Below are 22,360 nucleotides of genomic sequence, written 5' to 3' on the forward strand. Positions count from 1 at the left end.
TTCATAATATGTTTTAGTAAGGATAAATTCCAGCGTCTTCTTGTTTATAATCTATTATCCATAATTGCAACATACAAACATCAAAAATCTGAAGTTAATTCTTGTTTGCTAAATAGCTTAACTGCTTCTCGTGCTTCTGACGACACTGCCACGCCATTCCGTAGGCCCCTTCAGAATCCAGCCCACGGCCACTGTGGGGCACCTTTGCATTTCTAAATCCTAATAAGTGAACAGCAACCAAGAGCTTGTTGACTGCTGCATGTGATGATTTGATAGTTTAGTAGCAATCTTCAAGTATCACCTGTTCCATGCATGTTATTTTTATATATGGAGAAGTCTGAATACATTTTGACTAGTTCTTACTGGAATAAAACACCAGCTCCATTATCTCTACACTATAATGGATTTCTTTACTATAGATTTCATTTTAGTAAAAACATTGTTTTTTTTTTTTTCTGTGATCCATTGCTTTATCTACATATATTCATACTGTCACCTCCATTCTCAATATCATATTTTTAATCATTTATTTTATTTTTAATTATATCTTTGCATGTGTGTGTGTATGTGTGTCTGTGCACATGCACATGAGTGTAGGTGCCCACAGAGACCAGATGAGTGTGTTGGGATCCCTGAAGTTATGCAGGTGTTTGTGAGCCACTGAACAGGAGTAGAACTTAAGTCATTTGCAAGAGCAATACGTGTTCTTGACCACTAAGCAATCCCTTCAGCCCCTACAATATTGAACTTTTAAGTCTTGGTGACAGTAACATTTACAATGAGATCAGATAATCAATTTTTGAATAATAAATTTCCCCCAAATTAGTTCATGATTCTGCAATTTTGATTTTAAAATTGAAGCGTTATTAGAATAAGCTAGTATTTAATTTGCTTTATCAACAGATATACCCATCATTTAACTGCAAAAACTGCAGTTATTGGTGTCACTTCATTAATAGCCACTGTTTCATGTTTTATAGATTCACAAAAGGTTGGAAATAAGGTTAAGTGAAACTAATGGAGGCCAACTGTTATCTGGTGTACATGAGCAACTTGCTGTTTGGAGCGGTTCATAAACACACTTGAGGCAGCTGTGTGTGTCTGTATCCAGTCACCAGCTTTGAGCAATCTTTTGAAAACAATGACTAATGTTTTCTGATAGTAAGGTTGCTGCTTCTTCAGCAGATTTCTGTCTCCTGGTTGCTTTGTGGTCAGTGATGGCAATGTTAAGGTTCCAACGATATGTGGAGTAAATATACTGATTTTCATATCTTCACCATCAACTTTTTTGAGAAGCAGAAAATTAATCCTTACATTATATCAATACATTAACCCTTTATTTCTGAAGGCTTTATTGCAAAATAGAATACATGTAACAAATAATAGCAAGAGTGGTGGATATACAGTATATATATATATATATATATATATATATATATATATATATACTAACAGTGTATATAACACTGGCCTGACAGTGGCCTGACTATAGCTACAGGAACATGCAGAAGTCCCAAGCAAAGCTGCCTGCCTCTTTTGCCCACATATGTTTTATGTACATCTAATCTGTAAATCTCCACAGGTCCCACTAACTCCACTGACTGACATTCTGGTGGCCGCATGCTTCTCATAGGTCATAGTGCATGCCACGCAGCACAGATCGTGGCACAACTAGCTGCTGTACCCAGGGATGATGGAAGGGTTTGCAGCATCAGATACACCCTCCAGGGCCACCAGAACAATGGGGGGCCGCTTACAGCTGGTGCTCAGGGCCATGTGTCCTCATTGTATCAGCCACTGCCCTGAGTGTGGCACTCCAAAAGGCTAGGAAAGGAAACAGCTGCATTTCAGTTTCCTGTGTGCTACACTGCTTAGCTCAGAGAAGGGCCAGGCCTCTCAAGGCTTACCATGAAAGAGACTGCATTAGGGCTGAACTACTGTGATCTTCTATTTTGTTTTCTGTATCATCTCTCCTTATTCCGTGTCACCAGATATATTCGTCACTCCTCGTTTACTGGGCCCTTCACACCAGCTTAATCCCTTCCCATTTTCTAAACACACCTTCTAGTCTCGTAATGTTAAGTAGAAAAAAAAAACCCGAACATCTCTTCTCCGACCTGTAACATACTTATCAAATATTACTGATGCCTTTATACCTACACAATATCTTGTAGTCCTTCTTTGACCTTTATCCAAAATGTTCTCACTAATGGTTTTCAATAGTGTAAAGGCACTCTGGTGTTGTTTCAGACACAGCTTTGCTTTAAGGAGTGAATTTACTTCGAGCTTCGGAAGGTCAGAGATGCTCTTTCCATCTCACTCTGACCAACAGTGCCAACAGCATCTTCCTTTTAAAGCATGCTGTTTATAACTACTTAGGGGATGGGTGGAGCAATAGTTGGCGATTCCTACTAAAGTGAAAACCTGCATGGTCTTACAAAGAAAGGAAATACCATCACAGCTTATTACAGAAGTTGAATCATAAGAAAAGATGGAATTTGTGCCTGACTGAATACTTTCCTTCACCTTTCCACACAATTAACTTGCTATCTACATTTTGGACCTGCAGGGATGCTAAGTAAGAACAGTTTTGTCCTTTTCTATAGCTCTAATGTCCACTAAAAAAGAGGATTGGATAAAAATAGAAAGTGTGTGTGGGTTTATGTGTTTGTGTGTTTGTGTGAGTGTTTGTGTGTGTGTTTGTGTGTGCACATGCACACACTCACAAGCATGCACATGCTTCAAAGAGCTGTTCCACAGGCATTAACAGCAGTGGTCACTGGCAGAGAGACAGTGGGCTTGGAGGGACATAGAAATGATCCTTCTATCTTTGCCTTGTAAATCCTCAATTACTCTAATATTTATATAACATGTAATAGATGTAAAATTACAAAGTGATCACTTAAAAAGAATTCTTTGGTGACACAGCACTATGTGCAGTTACAGAAACCTCCTTCAAGAACTTATTTGTGATGTTGCAGACATGAAGAGAACAGAATTTAGTCTGAATACTTTTCATGTGATATTCTCTGTGGTCATTTTATAAAACTTTTTTTTTGTTTGTTTTCCGAGACAGGGTTTCTCTGAGTAACCCTGGCTGTCCCAGAACTCACTCTGTAGATCAGGCTGGCCTCGAACTCATAAAACTTTGTCATAGTAAAAAATATATGTATACACACATATGGCTATTAAGAGTAAAGTGGAAAACATTGAAAATATAGATATCTAAGTTCTTTGGAGATTATATACTTCTCATGTAAAATATTTATGGTTTAAAAATCAGTTGACTCATAGATTTAAGATAAAAAAACCATTATGACTAAACTTGAGATAGCTATTAAAATAGTTAATTCTTTAAGGACCAAGGAAGTACTAGCCATAAAATAAAATGAAAGACCATCTGGAAACCAAAGAGACTGAAAATTACAAAGCAAATTGTGTCTGCTCAGTGCTACTGAGGGACCTCAGCACATGGCTACCATGTATCAACCCATTTGTAGATAAGTGCAGAGTTTGTTTGATTACAGTGAGCCTTAAGATGGATTCGGCATTTATATATCTCCTGGGAAGCTTTGTGAGTCAGAAACATAAAACCCAAGTACCAGGAGGTTATTAAAATACTATTTCCTGTGGCATTATAGAACTCAAGAAGAGAATAAACATACCGATTACTTGCATGGCCGGTTCCACGTCTGTTGTGGCCTCTTCCAACAGGGACAGTAGCTTGGCTGATATCTGATGCACTGATTCAATGTTGCTAAACAAGCCCTCCACGTCCAGCCTGTCAATCTGAAGAAACAGAAACACTGAGCTGAGTGACAGCCGATGGGAAGAGAACTACTGTGTGCACAATGCTTCCTCCTACAAAACAGTGAGGATTTTATCTGCCTCACCTTCCTCTGTGAACATGCTCATCTGGGTTTCTAAATGTAAATGTATGTTGAGAACCGCACTAGCCCACGTTTGGGGGCCAAAATGTTGAGAACCGCACTACCCCACGCTTGGGGGCCAAAATGTCACAGACCACTCTGTCAATGTTGGAACCTGCACTGCCAAAAGCCTTGAGGGCTAAATTGTTAGAGCCTGCACTGCCCCAAGCTGCTCTGGTCTATGGGTCGGGGTTCAGCAAGAGAGTGAGGACAAACGAGAGGAATGGAGACCAGACAGAGTGTGATTCAATCCTGTTTATTCTTCAGTCTCTCTTCTCTCCAAATCCCTTGTTCCTAAGTCCAAGTCCCAAGTCTTGAGTCCCTAGTCCCTAGTCCCTAGTTCCTAATCCCTAGTGCCTTCAAGTCTCAAGTCCTGGGTTTCGGCACCAAGTCCTAAACCCAGTTCTCTAGTCCAAGTGTCTAGTTCCTAGTTCCTGGTCTCCAGCTATAGTAAATCTCAAGTCCTAATCCCAGTTCTAAGTTGCTAGTCTCTTCCAAGTTGCCTGTATTCTCTTCTGTCTCTCGCCTTTTATATGTCTCACTTCTGAGTCACGCCTTTAAGTTATGCCCTTAAATCACGCCTTTGAGTCTTGTCTCTAAATCACACCTTTAAGTCACTTCTTTAAGTCTCACACACCCAAGGGAAGATCCTGGGTATCTAAAACAAGATGTTATCAGAGTGTGATCAGCTGTTGTAGGCTGTTGTAAACAAGTTTCTTGTCAGGGTATATGTCTCAAGATGGCTGCAAGGATGATAGCCACCTTCTATCGGCTCCCCACAAATGTCTAGCTTAAATGTATAGCTTTTCATTATGGAAATTGTGATGGTGTGTTATAGCTCTGTCTTAAACAGCAACAAAAACATTCGACTTGTGTGTATAGCTGCATTTCTTGATACAAACCAGAATGGGAAGATTTAGACCGAGTAGTGCTTTTATTAACTGCTTTCTATGCAAGCATGTACCACTGAACTGGGTTAGAATGATGGCTCAGTGGTTAAGAGCACTAGCTGCTCTTCCAGAGGACCTGAGTTCAAGTCCAAGCACCCACATCAGACTGCTCAGAACTTCCTGTAACTCCAGCTTCAGGGAAACTGACACTGTCTTCTGTCCTCTGTGGTTACTTGAATACATGTGTCATAACATACATATTACAAAAAAAACTTTGAAAATAGAGTATCTTACTGCGTTCACAGTAGAAATCAGACCATATCTTTTACAAGTAACTATTTCAAAGCTGTTTTAAACAACAGATGTTCTAAAAGTGATAACAAATAAATTGCCAGGCAGCTTCTTGCTATTTTTCTTTGATATAAATATACTAATTAAGGATTTGTCATATGTTATAATTTCATGCCTATTCTCAAAAATCAGTGTGATTTTATACTCTATCATATGTTCCTCATAAAATCTTATATATTCATCTTTCATCAAATATTTCCTGATTGCCTTCTATGTCTTCAGAAATTCTACAGAAGAGAAATTCTATCATAGACAGTGATTAGTGGAGAGAAGGGTAGGCAACTATGTTCAATAATCTGAGTATGCTGAGAAATGTATTCTGATTTGTTTTTTTAAATGTTTTACTTTTTATAATCAAATTATGTTTATTCAGGATACAGCTACATTGATGTAGGACCAGCTGAGGTTAGTATACAATATAGAACAAGAATCAGCGCCATTTGCCCATCGTTTATTGGGCTATAAGTCATGGATGGGTAGACAGTTGATCAGTAAACTTGCCTTAGAGAAGCTCCAGTGGTAATGAAAGAATTGTTGAAAGAGGTCGGCAAAACCAGACAAGAGAGACACCAAGTCCAGCATGATGGACGATGGACAATAGTAACAATGGACACAGGCAAAAGCTAGACCTGGGACCCAAAAGATAGCTCACTGGGTAAAGTGCTTGATCTGAAAGCATGAAGACTTGTGTTTGCATCAGTCCACTTAAATAGCAAGGTGTGGTGATGTATGTTTGCAATTCCAGCACCAATGTGGCCAAGACTGGAGAATCTCTGGGCTTGCTGACCAGTCAGTGTAACCTGATAGGATCCATGAGGTTCAGATTGTACTATAACAGTGGTTCTCAACCTTCCTAATGCTGCAACCCTTTAATACAGTTCGTCATGTTGTGCTGACCCCAACCATAAACTTATTATCATTGCTACTTCAGAACTGTTATTTTGCTACTGTTATGAATTTTAATGTAAATATCTGAATTTTCTGATGGTCTTAGGTGACTGGTTAAGAACAGTTGTAATAGAGAGTTTGTCTCAAAGAAATGGTAAAGAGCCATAAAGGAAGACACCTACACCTGCATCCCACCTCCTACCTCTGACTTCCATTCACACCTGTACTAAATGCATCTCACACACACAGACACACACAGATACACACAGACACACACACACACACACAGGATTGAGGAAGAGGAGGAACAAATGGAGGAGGAAGAAAGGACGGGAGAGAGAGAGACAGAGACAAAGAAGGCTGATGGGATTCTTCAGGTGAAGGACGGAGAATTTGTCATCAAAGTCTATTAGAGCAGGGAGGAAGAAAGTCTCATGTTGGTCTTAGTGCTGCTTTGTTTTGGAGTTCAGTCGGTCTATTTTCCATATTGTATATGTGTGTTATTTTGGTAAGCACATTCTCTCACAGAAGTTGGAAGAATGTCGGGCAGTGGAAGGGTATCCTGGTTCTTGGGTTGACATGGGACCCCTAGAAGGCAGGTGTTCAGCCACGCCCCCAGAACCCAGGACCCTGACACGCAGTCTGAACTCCATTTAACCTTCCCAGTTCAGTCACATATGACACAAGCAGAGGGCGTGACTAACAGGCCTCGCCTCGAGAGATTTACATATTAATGAGTTATCTAAAGGCCGGGGTCGTGGCTAATTAAGTTATTCCCGCCCCTCTTCCCTCCTCCCTATTTAAGTCAGCTCTCCCCTGGCTTAAGGGGGCGGGGCGCCCACATCCAAACCCATCCACCGTGCCTTGAACAATAAAAGCTTTAGATCTCTTGGACTCCACGTTTCTTCTGGGCCTGCTGCCAGGTTTCCAGCCTTTGGAACCTTAGATCTTCTCGAGAATGTGGGAACCAGACCCACCAGCTGCGTGGACTGCCCTGCCTCAGGCTCCCTCGCAGGGCGAGTTTGTCCTACAGAAGAATGGCTTCACACTGCACCTTTGCCAAACGATTATGATTGTGCCAGTTATTTCTTATGCTACACAGCAATACTTTATATATTTCTTTCAACCAGTCCTGGGAAATTCCTCAGTCTATGTCATCAGCACTATCCTCAAAATACCTCTAATGGTGTCTCAGACACGGAGTGAAGTCCATGTGCTAGGAGACCATTGTGCCCCCTCCCATTTAACCTATTTTGTACTAATGGCCATTTAACTTACCAAATTTTGGCTAAGGTTTCCTATCAGTCAAATTGGGAACAACTAATAATTTTCTTTAAAAAGAAATCCAAAAGGTCAAACCCAGAATCATTTGCCATCAAATTCATACAATCACTTATTTTGATCTAAAATTAGAGACCTTTGTTTTGTTTTGCGACATGGTTTCTCTATGCACAGACCTGGCTATCCTGGAACTCCCATGTAGACCTGGCTGCCCTTGAACTCACAGAGATCTTTTTGCCTCTGCCTCTAGAATATGGGGCCAAGTGCCAGGATGCCGGCTTCTCCAACTACTGTTATGTGTTTATTACAACTGAGGATGCACTTCAGTGACAAAGTGCTTACATCAGTGTGTGTGATGCCCTGAATTTGGTTCCTAGCATAGAAAAAACTATTGCAGAAATTATCTGCATCTCTGCAATAATTACTATATCACAATTGCAAACAATACTGGGTTTTAGGGTCTTTAACCCAGGGTCTCCAAGAATATGCCTTCACTAAGCATTCACTTAAAAGGAAAAGATTTGTATAGCTCTTTTGCACAGACTCTAGAAGTGTTTGGGGTTTCTGTTTTCTATAGCAAGAAGTATATTTAATAATATAAAATGTGTGGAAGAGCATAACAGCTGTTGGCTCTTTTTTTAGTTAACATATATGACATTATTATTTAATAATTATTATCAACTGGTCAGAATTATATTGACCTGTTATACTAGTTATCTTAAAGATTTATCTACTATGTCAGGTAGAAATAAAATGTGACTTAGTTAAAATTTACTGGTTGCTACTATTTATTTGAAAGATATCTTTGGGATCTTGACTTTGTCAATTTGAAGTGCTTTAATTTTAATCTTTCATCTACTCTCCATCTTCTCTGTAAAGTATGACCTGCCTTGAAGACATACAGAGTAAAGCAAGTTGCCACGCGTGAAGTCATATATGGAAATTAAGATCCAGCTCCATGGCTTTGAGGTTCTACATCCTAGTAAAGGTCAGCAAATGCCACTCCCAGGTACGTCACCACTTCTGAACTTCTTCAGTTTCTGTTGACTTTCTCCAAGTTGTTGCTTTTACCTTTACTTGCCAAGGTCATTATCCTGTATATCTAATTTAGATTATAAATCCATTAGCAAGAATCTAATACTACATTCTATCTATAATCTTAGCTCAGTGCAACAAATTCTGAACAACAGAAACTCAGTTTTTAATTCCATTTCTTCCTGAAGGACAGAAAGGATTAAAACATCAATTGGCCTGGTTTCAATCCTATCACCACGGGCCCTTGGGGATTCTGTGAATCATAAAATGAATTCACATCCAGGCACGGCTGTGCCAAGGAACAAACAAACATCTGGTCCAAATCGGCTTTTAAAAGTGATAGATGGTTTTACGATTACTGTTATAAATTCACGGAAACATCCACATATATCTATTAATCGTTTACTCAAAACAGGCAGTGCTCTGAGAACTTAAAATCAAATTCCATTTTAAATGGATTAAAATTTACTTTTGAATAAAAGTTTAAGCAAACACTATTTTAAGAATAATCAATAAATAGTAATTCAGAGCTACAAAACATAGAAATTAAAGGTCACTGTTTACAGTGATAATTTAATGTGTTGTTTTTGCAGGAGTATTCATGGAGGGATACTTATCAAATAGAATGTTCCCATCGCATCCAAATCATTATTCAAATCAGGTAGTGTGATAACTCTATTTGCTATTTTTGTTTGTTTGTTTATTTAAGGGTACTTTGGCTACTATGGTATTTTAAAGTTTCATAAAATTTTAGTATGTTTTTTCTACTTTTGAGAAAACTATCTCTGGGGTTTTGATAAATATTGCTTTGTGCTGCATAGACATTTTAAGAACAATATTTTTTTTTCATCTTAGGAATACTTACTGTCTTTCTATTTATCTCTGCCGTCTTCAGATTCTTATTAATATTTTAGAGTTTTCAGTGATTTTTAAATATATCATAACATTTTAATAAGCCAAGCAGTGTAGTGCTGGTGTAAATCTAGATAGAAAATCCAGGAAGCAAAACAGGAAGGCCGGACACAGACCTCACGTTGATGGGCAATTGACTTCAACAAGCAGTGGAAGAGAGACAATCTCCTCATTAATGTGCTAAGAAAACTGACTAATCACTCTGCAAAAATCAACTTAAAATAGACTAAAGGCTCAAATGTAGAACCTTAGTTAAAAATGAACAAAAGGATAGACACTTCTCCAAAGAAAAAACTAATATCCAAAAGGTGTTTGTAAAAACGCTCTAACAAATCATGCAGAATAAAAACCTAGTGACATATTAGTTCACATCTGTTAGGATAGTCATAGAATAAGAAGATAAAAGTACAGGTATTGATGAAGATGTGGAGGGAAGGAAGCCCCATCCACTGGTGGTAAGAATGCAAATTAATTTATCCACTATAACTGTGGGGAGAAGGTCATATGATCCAGGGCCTCACTTCCAAATTATATCCCAAAGAACTGAAAACAGAATGCCAAACAGATACAATGCCATGTTTCCTGCATCATTCACAATAATCAAGAAATACATGTCCAATAGACATGTCTATCCAATGGATAAATCGATAAATAAATTAAGGTATGTATTTGCCTGCTGGCATACTACTCATCCTTTAAAACATTATGACATCTGTCATTTGTGACAACGTGGATGAATTTGGGTATTGTGATAACTGAAATAAATCTGTTGTAGCACAAATGCCACATGGTTTAGTTAGAAAGTATAACAATGTCAAGTTTACAGAATAGAGAGTAAAAGTATCACAGTGGCTGGGGCTAGTTAGCCTCTGAGAGTTGTCAAAGTCATATAAGGTTTTACATAGAAGGAACAAGTTGAAAAGATCCACTGCTTATCATATATATTATGACATAGTATATATTACTGTTTATGATATATACCTGAAAACTGCTGAGAGAGTACATTCTCAGTGTTCTTACTGAATACAAAGATACACTGTTGAAGTAATGTAGCCATTTCGCAATGTAAGCATATATAAAGATAGCATGTTTCTAACAATAAATATATGTAATATCTTGATTTTTTAATTAGAAAGTAAAAAATTTTAAAACATGGAATTTGTACCTCTCTGTGTATGATATATATCTCCAAATATAAAGTTTTCAGTAGATGAAAATAGATTTATGAAATTATATTAATTCAAAAACTATAGTAACTAATAAAGAATTACTTTGTACCACACAGGAACCTGGCAGTTCTTTCCTTATTTTTCTGCCTTTACATCATGGTTCAAGCGTTTGCATTTACTCAAAAATGCCTTGTCCTCACAAAATATGATACCCATTTAAATGTTTGCCGTCTCTCTGTTCTTTCTATTGTATTTGAGAGAAGTGACAAGAATCTTAAATCCTTAACTTTGTCTGGTTCTGCGGGAATTCTCTGGGCATCCACCTCTTTTTGCTGTGGTAGGGATGTTACCTAGCTGACCACTCTATCAGGTTATCATTAGATGTATGTGTTACAATCTGAACATTTACAATTCTCCCCTTCCTAATTCATATGTTCAAATCTTACATCAAAGTAAATGGAATAGGAGATGAGACCTGTGGTGAGATGAATGAGAAATGCCCCCCATAGGCTCAGGGATTGGAACACTTGATCCCCTACTGATGGTGCTCTTGGAGGGGGCTATGGGACCCTTAGAAGGCAGAGCTCTGCTGGAGGAATTTCATTACTGGGGCAGCAGGCTTCGGGGGCTTAGAGCCTCACTTCATGTCTAGTTCTCTCTGCTGTCTGTTTGTGGGTTGAAGATGTAGTATCTTAGCTTCGTACTCTGGCATGTCTCCCTTGCTATTATGGACTCTCCTTCTGGAACCATAAGATAAATAGCTTCTTTTTTCATAAATCATTTTTGGTCATGATGTTTTAGTTGGTTTTTGAAATTTCAACATGATGAACTATGGTATAAGTGCATTCTTTGTTTTTCTTTTTGTTTTTTTTTTATGTTGAGAATTTTATACTTTATATTGATATCTTTCCCCTCTCCTGACTCCTCCCAGATCCCCAAGCACCTCTGTATCCAACCAACTCCATGGTCATGGTGTTTTATCATAGCAATAAAAAGTAACTGTATCAGACTTTTATGATATTGCTCAGTCATTGAAGTGGTGCTCCCACGGATGGCATTAACTTTATAAAAAGAGACCTGGGAGAGGCTCCTTACTTTATTTTATTTTACTTTATTTTGTCATGTAGAATTATAGATACAAGGCAGGTGTGTAGTAAAGGTTCTATCACCAGAGATCAAATCTACTGGAACTTCAATTCAGGACTTACAAACTTGTAGGCTGTGAGAAACAATGTTCTCTTACTTAAGCCATTGTTTATGGCATTTTACTAACATAAAAGGATAATATGGAACTGTGAAGTCAAAACTTATAGTTTCTTTGGAAAGTCAGCTATGTCGAATGATGTTTTTGATAGGGCACACAGGTAAAAGGGTGTTTTGCTGAAGCAGACACGGGAAAGAACGTTTTTTGTGAAGCAGACACAGGTGAAAAGATATTTTGCTATAGTAAACACATGAAAGGACCCATGATGAAGGAGTATAAACATGACTCCACAGACAGTGGGAGATGAGCACCGAGCATTGGTTTGGTTGGCTCTGCCTCACTATTCTTTGCTAACAACATGCATGTATTGATTCACTTTACGTAGCTTTGTTGAGCTCAACTAGTGGTAACGTTGCCATTGAGAGAAACTTGCCCAAGAACTGTTCGTGAGGTTCCTGTGGCAGCTGCCACTTCTGCAGCCTCACCTCAGGCTGATTGGCAAGCCAAATGGTTCCTTCAGGACTGAGCTACAGCTGCTGGTTTGTGCCTGCTGTCTGCCTGCTGAGAGGACTGGACGGAAGCTGCTGGTTCGTGTGGTGTCCAGCTGCTGAAAGAATTGGTCTCCAGCTGCTGATTCATATTTGATGTTTGCAATGGGACTGAACTACTGGCAAAGATCCACCTCACCCCCCAAAGAACCGTTACTAAACAGGCCCACTTCCCCCATATCCTAATGACTTTTCTCTTTCACTACCTTTACTGGGTGGTGGACAAGATGAGAAGTTGAACTCTTACTAAAAAGTAGGTTGCAAAAAAAATTATGCCTACACGTCTGCGTTTTTTGTTTTGTTCTTCTGTTGTTGTTGTTTTATTTCCCCAGTTTTCTTTGTGTAGAACATTGCTGTGGTAGAGGCTATAGAGAGAGGAAAGCTACACCTGACAACATCATATTCGCCCATGGATCTATCCTTGCCAGAGGAAGACATCCTTCCCATATGAACCACTGGATATACTTATTTAATCTAGTTTGGATTTTTTTTAATAAATCACATAACCAAATAGGACTAACATAATTTTAATTCTCAGTCAAAAATTATGTCCTCCAAGGAAGATTCAGGCTTATTTGTTAGACTTTTTCTCACATACCTTTATAGGGCTTTCAAAAATTATTTTAATTGTATATAGAATGACACAATAATTTAATACATGCATATAGTGTGTATAGGTTAAATTGGGTTTAAAACTTAAAAATAAATTCTGATTAACACATAAGTATTGTACTTCTTCTCACTTTGGGGCATAGTATGATACTGCATACATGCATTGAATATGTACAAATCAAACCAGGGAATAATACTGCTTACACCTTGTGTTTGGAGAGTTCAGGCTATTCTTTTATGGGTACTTATAAAATACATAATATATTACTGTGAATTCAGCTCCTCCCCCTGCTGTTTTTCAGGAACTAGAATGAACTAGTTCTAGTTCTCGTTGCCTATGGGTACCCATTGTCCTCCTATGAACCTTGCCTGAACAAGAACATGCAGAATTGTGTGTCTGATTTCTTTCTGACTTCCTTCTGTGTCTGACTTATTTCTTTCAGCATTATTTCTCACTCCTGTGCACTTTCCTGAAAGTAAGAGAATGACATTCTTTTTTTATGGCTGGATAAAGTCTCTGGGTGTGCGTAAACCACCATTTCCAGCTTGCTGTGGCTTAAATGGGAATGTCCCTCATAGACTCATATGTCTAAGCCAGAATACACTCCCTTAAGTTTCTTCTTACCACATATTTGGTCGCAGCAATGAGAAAGTTAACTTATTGGTCTGTGAAGGTTGATTATAAATCTAAGCTATTGCAAAAGGACAGCTATGGAAGTAGCCATACAAGTGTTGCTGATACCATGTTCTTTGAATATGTGCCCAGGAGAAAGAATATGGATCATATAGTAGCTGTAGCTTAGTTTTTTGAGGAACCATTGCTATCCTTATGGTACCTGATGTAACTCACACTGATACCAACAGCGTGTGGGACTTCCCCCTTTCCCCCACTTGACTTTTATTTTATTTTCTATAATAGCCTTCTAACTGGGGGGTGAGATATATATATATATATATAAATTTGTCCTCATTGATGAGATTGGATACTTTTCATAAAATAGTTGGCTAACTGAATTTCTTTTGAGAAAGTTATCTATCCTTTACCCAATTTTAATGGAATTATATTTTTATTATTGAGTTTTAATGTTCCTCACGTACTTTCCATCTCAGTCTTTTGTCAGACTAGTATGTTACAGTGATGTTCCTTGTTTTGTAGGTTTGTCTTAACTCCTTTGATTGTTTTCCTTTGTTTGTCTGTGAATTTGATTGTGTTGCTTTCTTGATTATATTATACTGAAGCCCTTGTATAGATACATATATATTATACTTATATATAAGGCACTACATATCATATTTACATTGAAGCTCATTGCATATATTATAAATGTTATAGGTTATAATTATTAATTTTTTGTCTTTCTGTCAAAATGTATTTTTCTTAAGATATTTGCCTTTCTTGGTTATTCTAATGCCCCACTGTGTCTAATATAGTGTTGTGTGTGCACATAATTATTCAATAAAAATTTGGTTTTTTAAATTAAGTTGAATGTCTACAATTAAAATTTACTCATATGGAAGCCTATTTGTATTCTTTTATCATACCACGGTCTCTGAGTAACAAATAGGTAAATCTCAAAAGTAGCTAAAAAAAAATCTAATTAGAGTCTTCAAGCCATCATGTTAAGTGACTATTTCATAATGTCCTACTTAAATCTAGCCATAAAGGCAACTGTGGAGCTTGGCTTGGTTGTTTGTATTATGTGGAAAATTTACAGAGAGAACCAAGCCTCCTCCTTAGTTTACACTTGGCAAGTGTCTATTTGTTCTTTTCTGTTTAATAACAAACACTTGAAATGGGTGACTCAGTTTAAATCAAACAAGTCATAAGAAAGAACAGCGAAGCATTCCCAGGTGTCATACGAACTCCAACCGGTAACATTAAAACCGAAGACGGGGAAAAAAGTCTAGAAACAGACTCTTGAAATAACATGTTATTCATATTGAAGCTGTTCATATACTTGCAGAAAATTAAAGATGCATAGATAAAGGAAAGAAAATAAGATCATCTATCCTTGACCAAAGAGTAAACAATGATATTTTTATTCTTCAGAACTCCGTGTGGGGTGGGGTGGCTACATGTGTACATCAGTTCAAAGTAAGTGCATAGTACAATTAGAAATCTCCAAACTTCACAGAAGCATTGTCTCCCACCATTGGTCCCCTCATTCCCACTAGTCAATGGGAGGATTGGGTGGGAACACTGTGGGCTTCTTTGTCAAGTTACTACATCTACTACTGTAAGTGGATCTCGGGCATCAAGTCTTGGTCATCTCCGTAGTTATTACTTTACAATACAGTTCATAAGTATAATGACTTAGTTTGGGTTACTAATATCTGCAAGGATTCTACTGAGTTCTGGGAGGGCTGGAGAGAGCTCAGTTGTTAAGAGCTCTATGCTTTACAGTCATGAGAACTGGAGTTCAGATGTGGGCATACACATGATGATGATCTTACTGTCCACAAAAAGGTCTGCAACTCCAGCTTTAATGAGGGAAGAGGCAGGAGGACCTTATGGGCTTTCTGGCTTCAGTCTAGCTCAACAACAACAACAACAAAAATGTGATCCCAGATCCAGGGAAAGACCTTCACTCAAAGAAACAGGCAGAGAACAGTAAAGAAGGACACTACACACTTTTTTCTAGACTCTGCATGACCATGTGGGCGCACATGCTCTCACACACATGTATATACACGTTCATACACAGACACAAACAAACAAACAAACAAACAAATCCTTTTTTTAAACCAAGTCATCAATGCTGGTTTTTGTAATACTCAAGTTATTACAACTCTGATCTTCATTTTTAGTTTAGGCTTCTAATTTTATTATTAAAATCATGCCATGCATGTCACAGCCACAGATTGATGCACATGGTGTGTACACAATACTGGTAGAACACAAAAGGAAGCAAATAACGTTGCTTTTGAAAACTATGGTAATTATTTTCAACAGAAAGCTTCTGGAATCTGATGCTAGGAAGGCCCCGTGCTTCTCTGTGGAGCCATCTGGCAATGACTGTAGAGTTAAATGGAGTCAAATGTGGACTGTTTTGGACTTGTTCTAGCCATTACTATTACAACTCAAATGGATGTCATCTGACTTGGTCTAACAGATCTTGGGTCCCATACTCTTCTCTAAACAAGTTCTATGTACTGACTTATATAATAAGTTCCTGGATGTATGTGCACACTAGCACATTCCATTATTAACCCAGAAACTCCAGTGGTGTTGCAGATGAAATAAGTATAGTGGAAGAGAAACAAAGTAGGAGACACAAAAACTACAGACTTGAGAAGTAGAGCTCCTGGGGAGACATTCTGAGCAGCAAGAACTGCCTCTTAGTTAGGAGGAAGAATCGGAGGAGGGGACTGCTTACAGAACGTGGGAAAAGAGGATGTTGGCATGAAGCCCTGGTAAGCACCATGCTTGGATGACTCTTTAATTACTGCGGCATTTACTTAGACAGTTGGCTTCTAGATTACAAAGCCTTCGGGGGTAAACCAGCTGATTATTTCTCGGGTTTCTCAAAACCGCTGATTTGTATGTGTGAATGTCTTTGCGAGAAACTAGATTCCAGGGCTGATTAAGTCATCCGATGAGCCCAGTCACTACTGCAGCTAGCCAGCGAGAAATTTCAGCCAGCCTTGGAGCTAAGCAGTCAAGCAAGTTACCCAACTACAACCAGAAGCACTCTGTGGACAGAATTCAGAATTGGACTGACTGACATTGGACTGACTGACAGAGCTCAGGAGGGAGCACTGCAGGAAACCTCAGTGAAAGAGAAAGGATGGAACCCGGAGAATGAAGAAAGAACAGCTCTGAGGCCAGTCAGTCTTGAGGAGTCCTGAGTGAAGAAGCCCACTTCAGAATCTTTGGACTCCAATAACAGAAAATAAATAACTGCTTGCAGTGATATTCTGGAGGGGGGGGCTGTTGCCTAAACAACTAGAAGAAAGGTGCAAAAATTTACTGATACGAAATAGGCTTCAAGGCCTGTGTTTATTACTGTAAGTGGCTACTAGAAACTGGGCAAATTATAAAGAACAGAGACATATGTAGAGGCAAGTTGGTGAGGATATTAGTCATGTGTCATCTCATGCAAGAAAGTGGAAGAGAGGAAGAAAATGAAGAATGAGAGAGATATAAACTATTTTTAAAATAACTCCCCCTTCCATAATACCATTCATCTCACCCAGGAGAGCAGAGCCTCTCGCAATGAATTAGTCTTTCCAACACTGTTGCTTTGAGGATTAAGCATCCAACACTTGAACTTCAGGGGATGTATGCAACTGGAGATGGGATAGGATTCAGCATCATCAGATGCTGGATGCAACTGATGCTTGAATTTTCTGTTCAAGGGAACCAGAAAATTAGTTCTGAGCATGTTGAATTTGAGATGCTCGGTAGTCACCAAGCAGTGATTTAAGCAAGAGGTCAATAAACAGAGCAGAACTTCGGGTCAGCACCAGGACTGAGGTTTGCCAACCATCAGAATACAGCTGGAATTTATAGCCACAGAACCAGGTCAGATACTCCATGGATGGCTGCAGACTAAGAAAGCCAAATCTGAGTCCTGAACTACACTAGTGTTTAGAGATGAGGTCAATCAATAAAGGGATTGATAAGGGGCAGCTGTAGAGGCAGGGGCAGCATCAGGCTGTGGTTTCTGCTGAGTGAAGCAAATACGTCAGGAAAGTAAGCGTTTTCACTGCTAACATCTAAAGCAATTCTTTGCTGCATAACTAATTAGCATAAGGAATCATGCACTGCCTTCTGTCATGATCATTTCTAATGTCATCCTGAAATGCATTGACAATGGCTGCCTGTGGGTCTACATGGTTAGGAGGCATTTTCTTGACCTCTTATCGACTTTTAGGGCAGGATCATGGCCCACATTCATGTGCTAGCCATGTAGGGTTCAATAGCAGGCCTTAGGCACAATAGAGTCTTGACAAGCCTTAACCGTGTAGTTTGTATATTCAACTAAAGAGTCACATTCTTCATGAAATAGTGCCCAGTCAATCAGGCTGGAAGGAATCTGTCCCTTCTCTGAACTCCAATGTGCCTATCATTCGTTGTCTTGCTTTATACCTTCTCATAACTGAGAGAAACTTATCACCTCTGACTGCTGCTCCTAAGAGATAGTTTTCATACTAGGAACTGAATTTTATATAATTTTATATCCACCAACAACCTAAAATTAATTAATTCATTCATTCGTGAAGTCATTAACCTTATCTGTACCTAAAGTGCTGATTTAAAAGTCATTATTAAAAACATATTTCCATCTGAACCCCTGCTATTTTTGTATGTTTCTGTGTTTTGTACTAGAGATTGAACTTGGGGCTATATTCATGTCGGGCAAATGCTCTACCACTTAGGTCTATCCTTTATTATTTTTATATTGAGACAGGATCTCAGTATTTTACCAGTACTGAACTTGAACTCATAATGTAGGCAAGTCTTAGTCTTGCAATCCACTGGACTCAGGGCATTACAAATATGTTCCATCACACCCTGATTACTATTCTTACGTCTAACTGAGTATGTAAAGTTTCCCTGTTCCTAGTCCAGTGTTATTGTTTGGAATTTGAGATTTGTGGCTCTTGCACTACTAATACACATATCTACACTGATCTACATCCAAGTAAGCCTGCAGTAAGTTCACAGGCTTTTCATTTGGGATGTTTATGTGCTCGTTATCATAATCCTAGCCAGTGGAATATCATTGCTAATAAAATAAAAAAGCAAATGAAGGCAATTGAAATGGTTGCATGCCCATCTCAGTTCTAAAAGATGAAGTAATGAGGACAGAATCAACCATCTTCCCAGGCTGAACAGGATGTTCCCTGGACCTTAAAACAAATCTGTATATCACATCTCTGACTTGGAGTTCTGAGCATGCTAATGTCTGCACTGAGTTGGGAAATTTGTTTCTTTATCTCTACCTTGGCCCAGCAGGATCTGACTAGACTATAGATTTTCAGCCTGAATGGAGCTTAGAGAATGTTTATAAACAAAACTGTAGGAGAACGGTTTCTGTCAAAACCCTGCAATGCTGGAATCAAAAAAGATCCTTTCATTTTTGAGAGGAGGCTTCCTGAAGAAGCAAAGATAAGGGAGCTCCCTCCAGGAAAAGATGTTTCACCCACTAGAACATCGCAGTTCACTTTCATCTTCAACTGATGCTGAATGCAATATGACAGCAAGCTATGTGTCTTCCAGGATGGCAAGACTGCAATGTCCCTCCTGGGGAGACAAGGAATGGAGGGAAGCTTGTGGCTTAGTGTCAGCACTCGAGAGAGGCAGATTGGATATGAGTCCTAACAAATTTACTTTGTGTAATTTTTAAATATAGTCTCTTATAACTGTGGCTTTCTTTAAAAACTCTTTTCTGTTATGTATTTATTTTAAACTTGTGTGTTTATATGTGGTGTGTGTGTGTGTGTGTGTGTCCAGGGACATGCTTGCCACGGGCATGTGTGGTGGTCAGAGGACGACTTCTGGGTGTTCATGTTCATCTTCTGCTTTATTTGAGACAGGGTCTTGGGTTCCAGACTACATGCATCAGGATAACTGTCTTTGATCTTCCAGGGACTCTCCTGTGTCTGCTTCTTGTCTCTTTTAGGGGCACGAGAATTTCAGATATGTGCTACTGTGTACAGCTTTGTAGATCCAAACTCGTCTTCATTTACATGACAAGTGGGTTTTTTGTTTGCTTGCTTTTGTTTGTTTTATTTTGTTTTTACCTACTAGGTTAAGTTTCCAGGCTATAACAAACATAGGATTTTCTCTTATTAATATGGTTTAAGGGAGAGAAATATGGCCCAGCAATCAAAATCATTGGCTGTTCTTTCAGGAGGCTGAGGTTATACTCCCAGCATCTCTGTGGTTGTTTATTGTTATCTGTAAGACCCAGAGGGGTCTAATGCCTTCTGGCCTCTATGGGCACCAGGCATGTATGTAGTGCACAGACATACATGCAGGTAAAATGCCCACACACATTAGAATATATAATACAATTTTAAAAATAAAATAAAACTTTAGAAAATAAAGAACAACCCACTGAGGCATTTGAGATCTCCCTTCCTCCTTCCTATCTGTCTCCCTGTCTCTGTCTTTCAGCCTGCCTCTGTCTCTCTCTTTGTGTGTCTCTCTTTCTGAGAGCACCTTGAGCATCCCAGGTCTGCCTATGTGGCCAAGGATATCCTTCAACCTCAAATCCTCTTGTCCCTATGTTCTGAGCACTAGAGTGACAGGTGGAAGCTACCACACCCAGTTTCCACTGGTGTTTTTGTTTGCTCATTGTTTGGATTGCACCATGGGATTTTAGAAGTCTGGCCTTATCATTGATGGTAATGGTCTAGATTATGCGATAAGTATTAGATTTCACACAGAAGGGGTAGGTAAGTCTTCGCTTAAAAGCAAAACAAAGCAAAACAAAAACCAGACAGACAAAAAAAAAAAAAAAAAAAAAAAACTGAAGCTCTAACCTCGTCCTATAAATCACAGGATTCCTTGCTGTGGTCTCATATTATGAATGATGAAAATAAGTATTTTTAAAACAAATTAAAGAATATCTGTCCCAATATTTGAAGAAAATTGCCAACAAGAATATGATGCTTAAAGTCATCATAGTAGCTTGAAAGTTCGAGTATAAAGCAGGATCAGAAACTCAAGCGTGTTTCTTTTGACCCATTGCTCCACTGACTTAGTGACAGGCAGTTGGCGTTAATTTTTGTTTTTCTCAAATTTCTACTGAATGTAATACTCCAGATTCACGCTTATTCTGCTCTCTTGTTTCCTGAGCGTACTTCTATCTCTGTGTTCACTAAAGTCTATAAGGTATTGTGATGGAGGAGTTTGGCCTCAGGAGTGACCGAACTTTACAAGGGAGAGGATAGACTAGAAGGAAGAGATAGGAGAAAGTGAGTTGACCTTTTCATGATGCAGACAGATTCTGATTATATCCCCAGAGATACATTAGGAAAGACGTATTCAAGAGATTATTATACACTATAATGTTTCTTCTATATAATCTAATGTGTGCCTTTATGCCTAAAAGTTCATTTCAACACCACTTTAAAAAATCACAATAAAAAGTAACCAGAAAACATGAGAAAATGAACATTGTAAAAGATAGAAAAACTGATCCTTTCATATAAAATTATACACATATTTTAAAGGATAATTTTTGATGAACAAGAGGAAGGGAGATAGAAAAAATAAGAGAATTACATTTTAATTAAGCTTTTCCTTTAGAAATAATTAGAGATTTACATATAATTGTATAAAGGAACACAACAGTATCGCTATGCCATTTCTTGGTTTCTCTTAATGGCAATGGTTAGCAAAACTATAGTTCTGCACACTGGGTTTTCATGAGGTGGGATGCTAGGTCTAGCCTCAGCATGAGGGGGGTCCTGAGAAAGGTGGGAATGGGAGCAGCACTGATTCAATGATGACTTGGAGTCAGTAGTGGATGCAAGCCTTCAGCTCAACTGCTCTCCCCTTGTCAGAGGATTCTCATCACTCCTCCTTCCTCTCCTTTTCTCCTCCTCATGCTTTTGCATTCTCCCTTTCAATTCTACTTTTTCCTTCTCTCGACCAGAGAGCCTGAACCCAGTCTTTTATTTACTAAAATTATGTCATCAAGGCTTTGATCATTGTTAATAATTATTCTAGAATTCCTTAAATTTTCATACATTCTGTGAATCCTGGATTGATTCCAACCCCTGCTTCCTTGGGGTAGAAACTCAGCACAAAGCAAAAGCACACTTCCTTATGAGTTTTACCTGTTCTTCACGGGTAGTTGGGCATAGCTCTTGCGGTTTCCTGGTACAGTAGACAGCAGTCTCTGGTAACTACTTTCATGTAGGAACAGAAAGGTCACAAACTACTAAAACTACAATAATTTTTTACAAGATTTTAAAATGTATGTAACTAAAGTGGCTAGCTCTCTCTAGTATCTCTCTAGACTTTATTATCTTCAATTCTTCAAGTAACAAGGAAAACGACGTACTCACTTTTTATTTACCTCTACATCATTGTTTAATTCTTTAATCTTGGTTTCCTCAGCCTTGTAATTCCGTGGCCTCTTATATTCTCCTTCTAATATTATTTGTTTCTGCATCATATACCAGCCTTCCCCCTATAAGATAAACCCATCTATCATTTGCTTGTATTTTATAGACTCCTTTTCCTAGCCATACCTTTTCTTCTGGAGACCACTTTAACTCTCTACCCTTGATGTCCCCAAGTTTACCCTGGCTAATTAATGCAGCAGTCATTGGATCAGAGGGCACATGTATCACTTCATGATTCCGAATTCAAGGTCAAGTCTCACAATGAACTATTTCTACAAAGGATCATGTAGGCTTTTATGACCTTTGTGGTTATGTTGTCTAGACCCACTCCCATTGCCCTAAAGGCCAAGCAGAAGGCCTGTTCTTCATCCTCCATGGTTTCATGACCACCTCCTTTCCTCATTCTGGAGAACCATATCTGTTTCATTTATTATGTAGTGATTAGCTCTGAGTC

General features: G+C 38.6%; 1 protein-coding gene across 1 annotated transcript in view; it reads right to left on the reverse strand.

Annotated features, from left to right (window-relative positions):
* Positions 1-22,360, reverse strand: part of Arhgef38 (Rho guanine nucleotide exchange factor 38) — a 121,459-nt gene that overhangs the window by 53,463 nt on the left and 45,636 nt on the right. Inside the window, 1 exon segment of the mRNA XM_034501367.2 lies at positions 3,666-3,789. Coding sequence (XP_034357258.1) covers positions 3,666-3,789 — 124 coding nt within the window.

This window comes from Arvicanthis niloticus, chromosome 4 (assembly GCF_011762505.2).
Source record: "Arvicanthis niloticus isolate mArvNil1 chromosome 4, mArvNil1.pat.X, whole genome shotgun sequence".
Taxonomy (NCBI): domain Eukaryota; kingdom Metazoa; phylum Chordata; class Mammalia; order Rodentia; family Muridae; genus Arvicanthis; species Arvicanthis niloticus.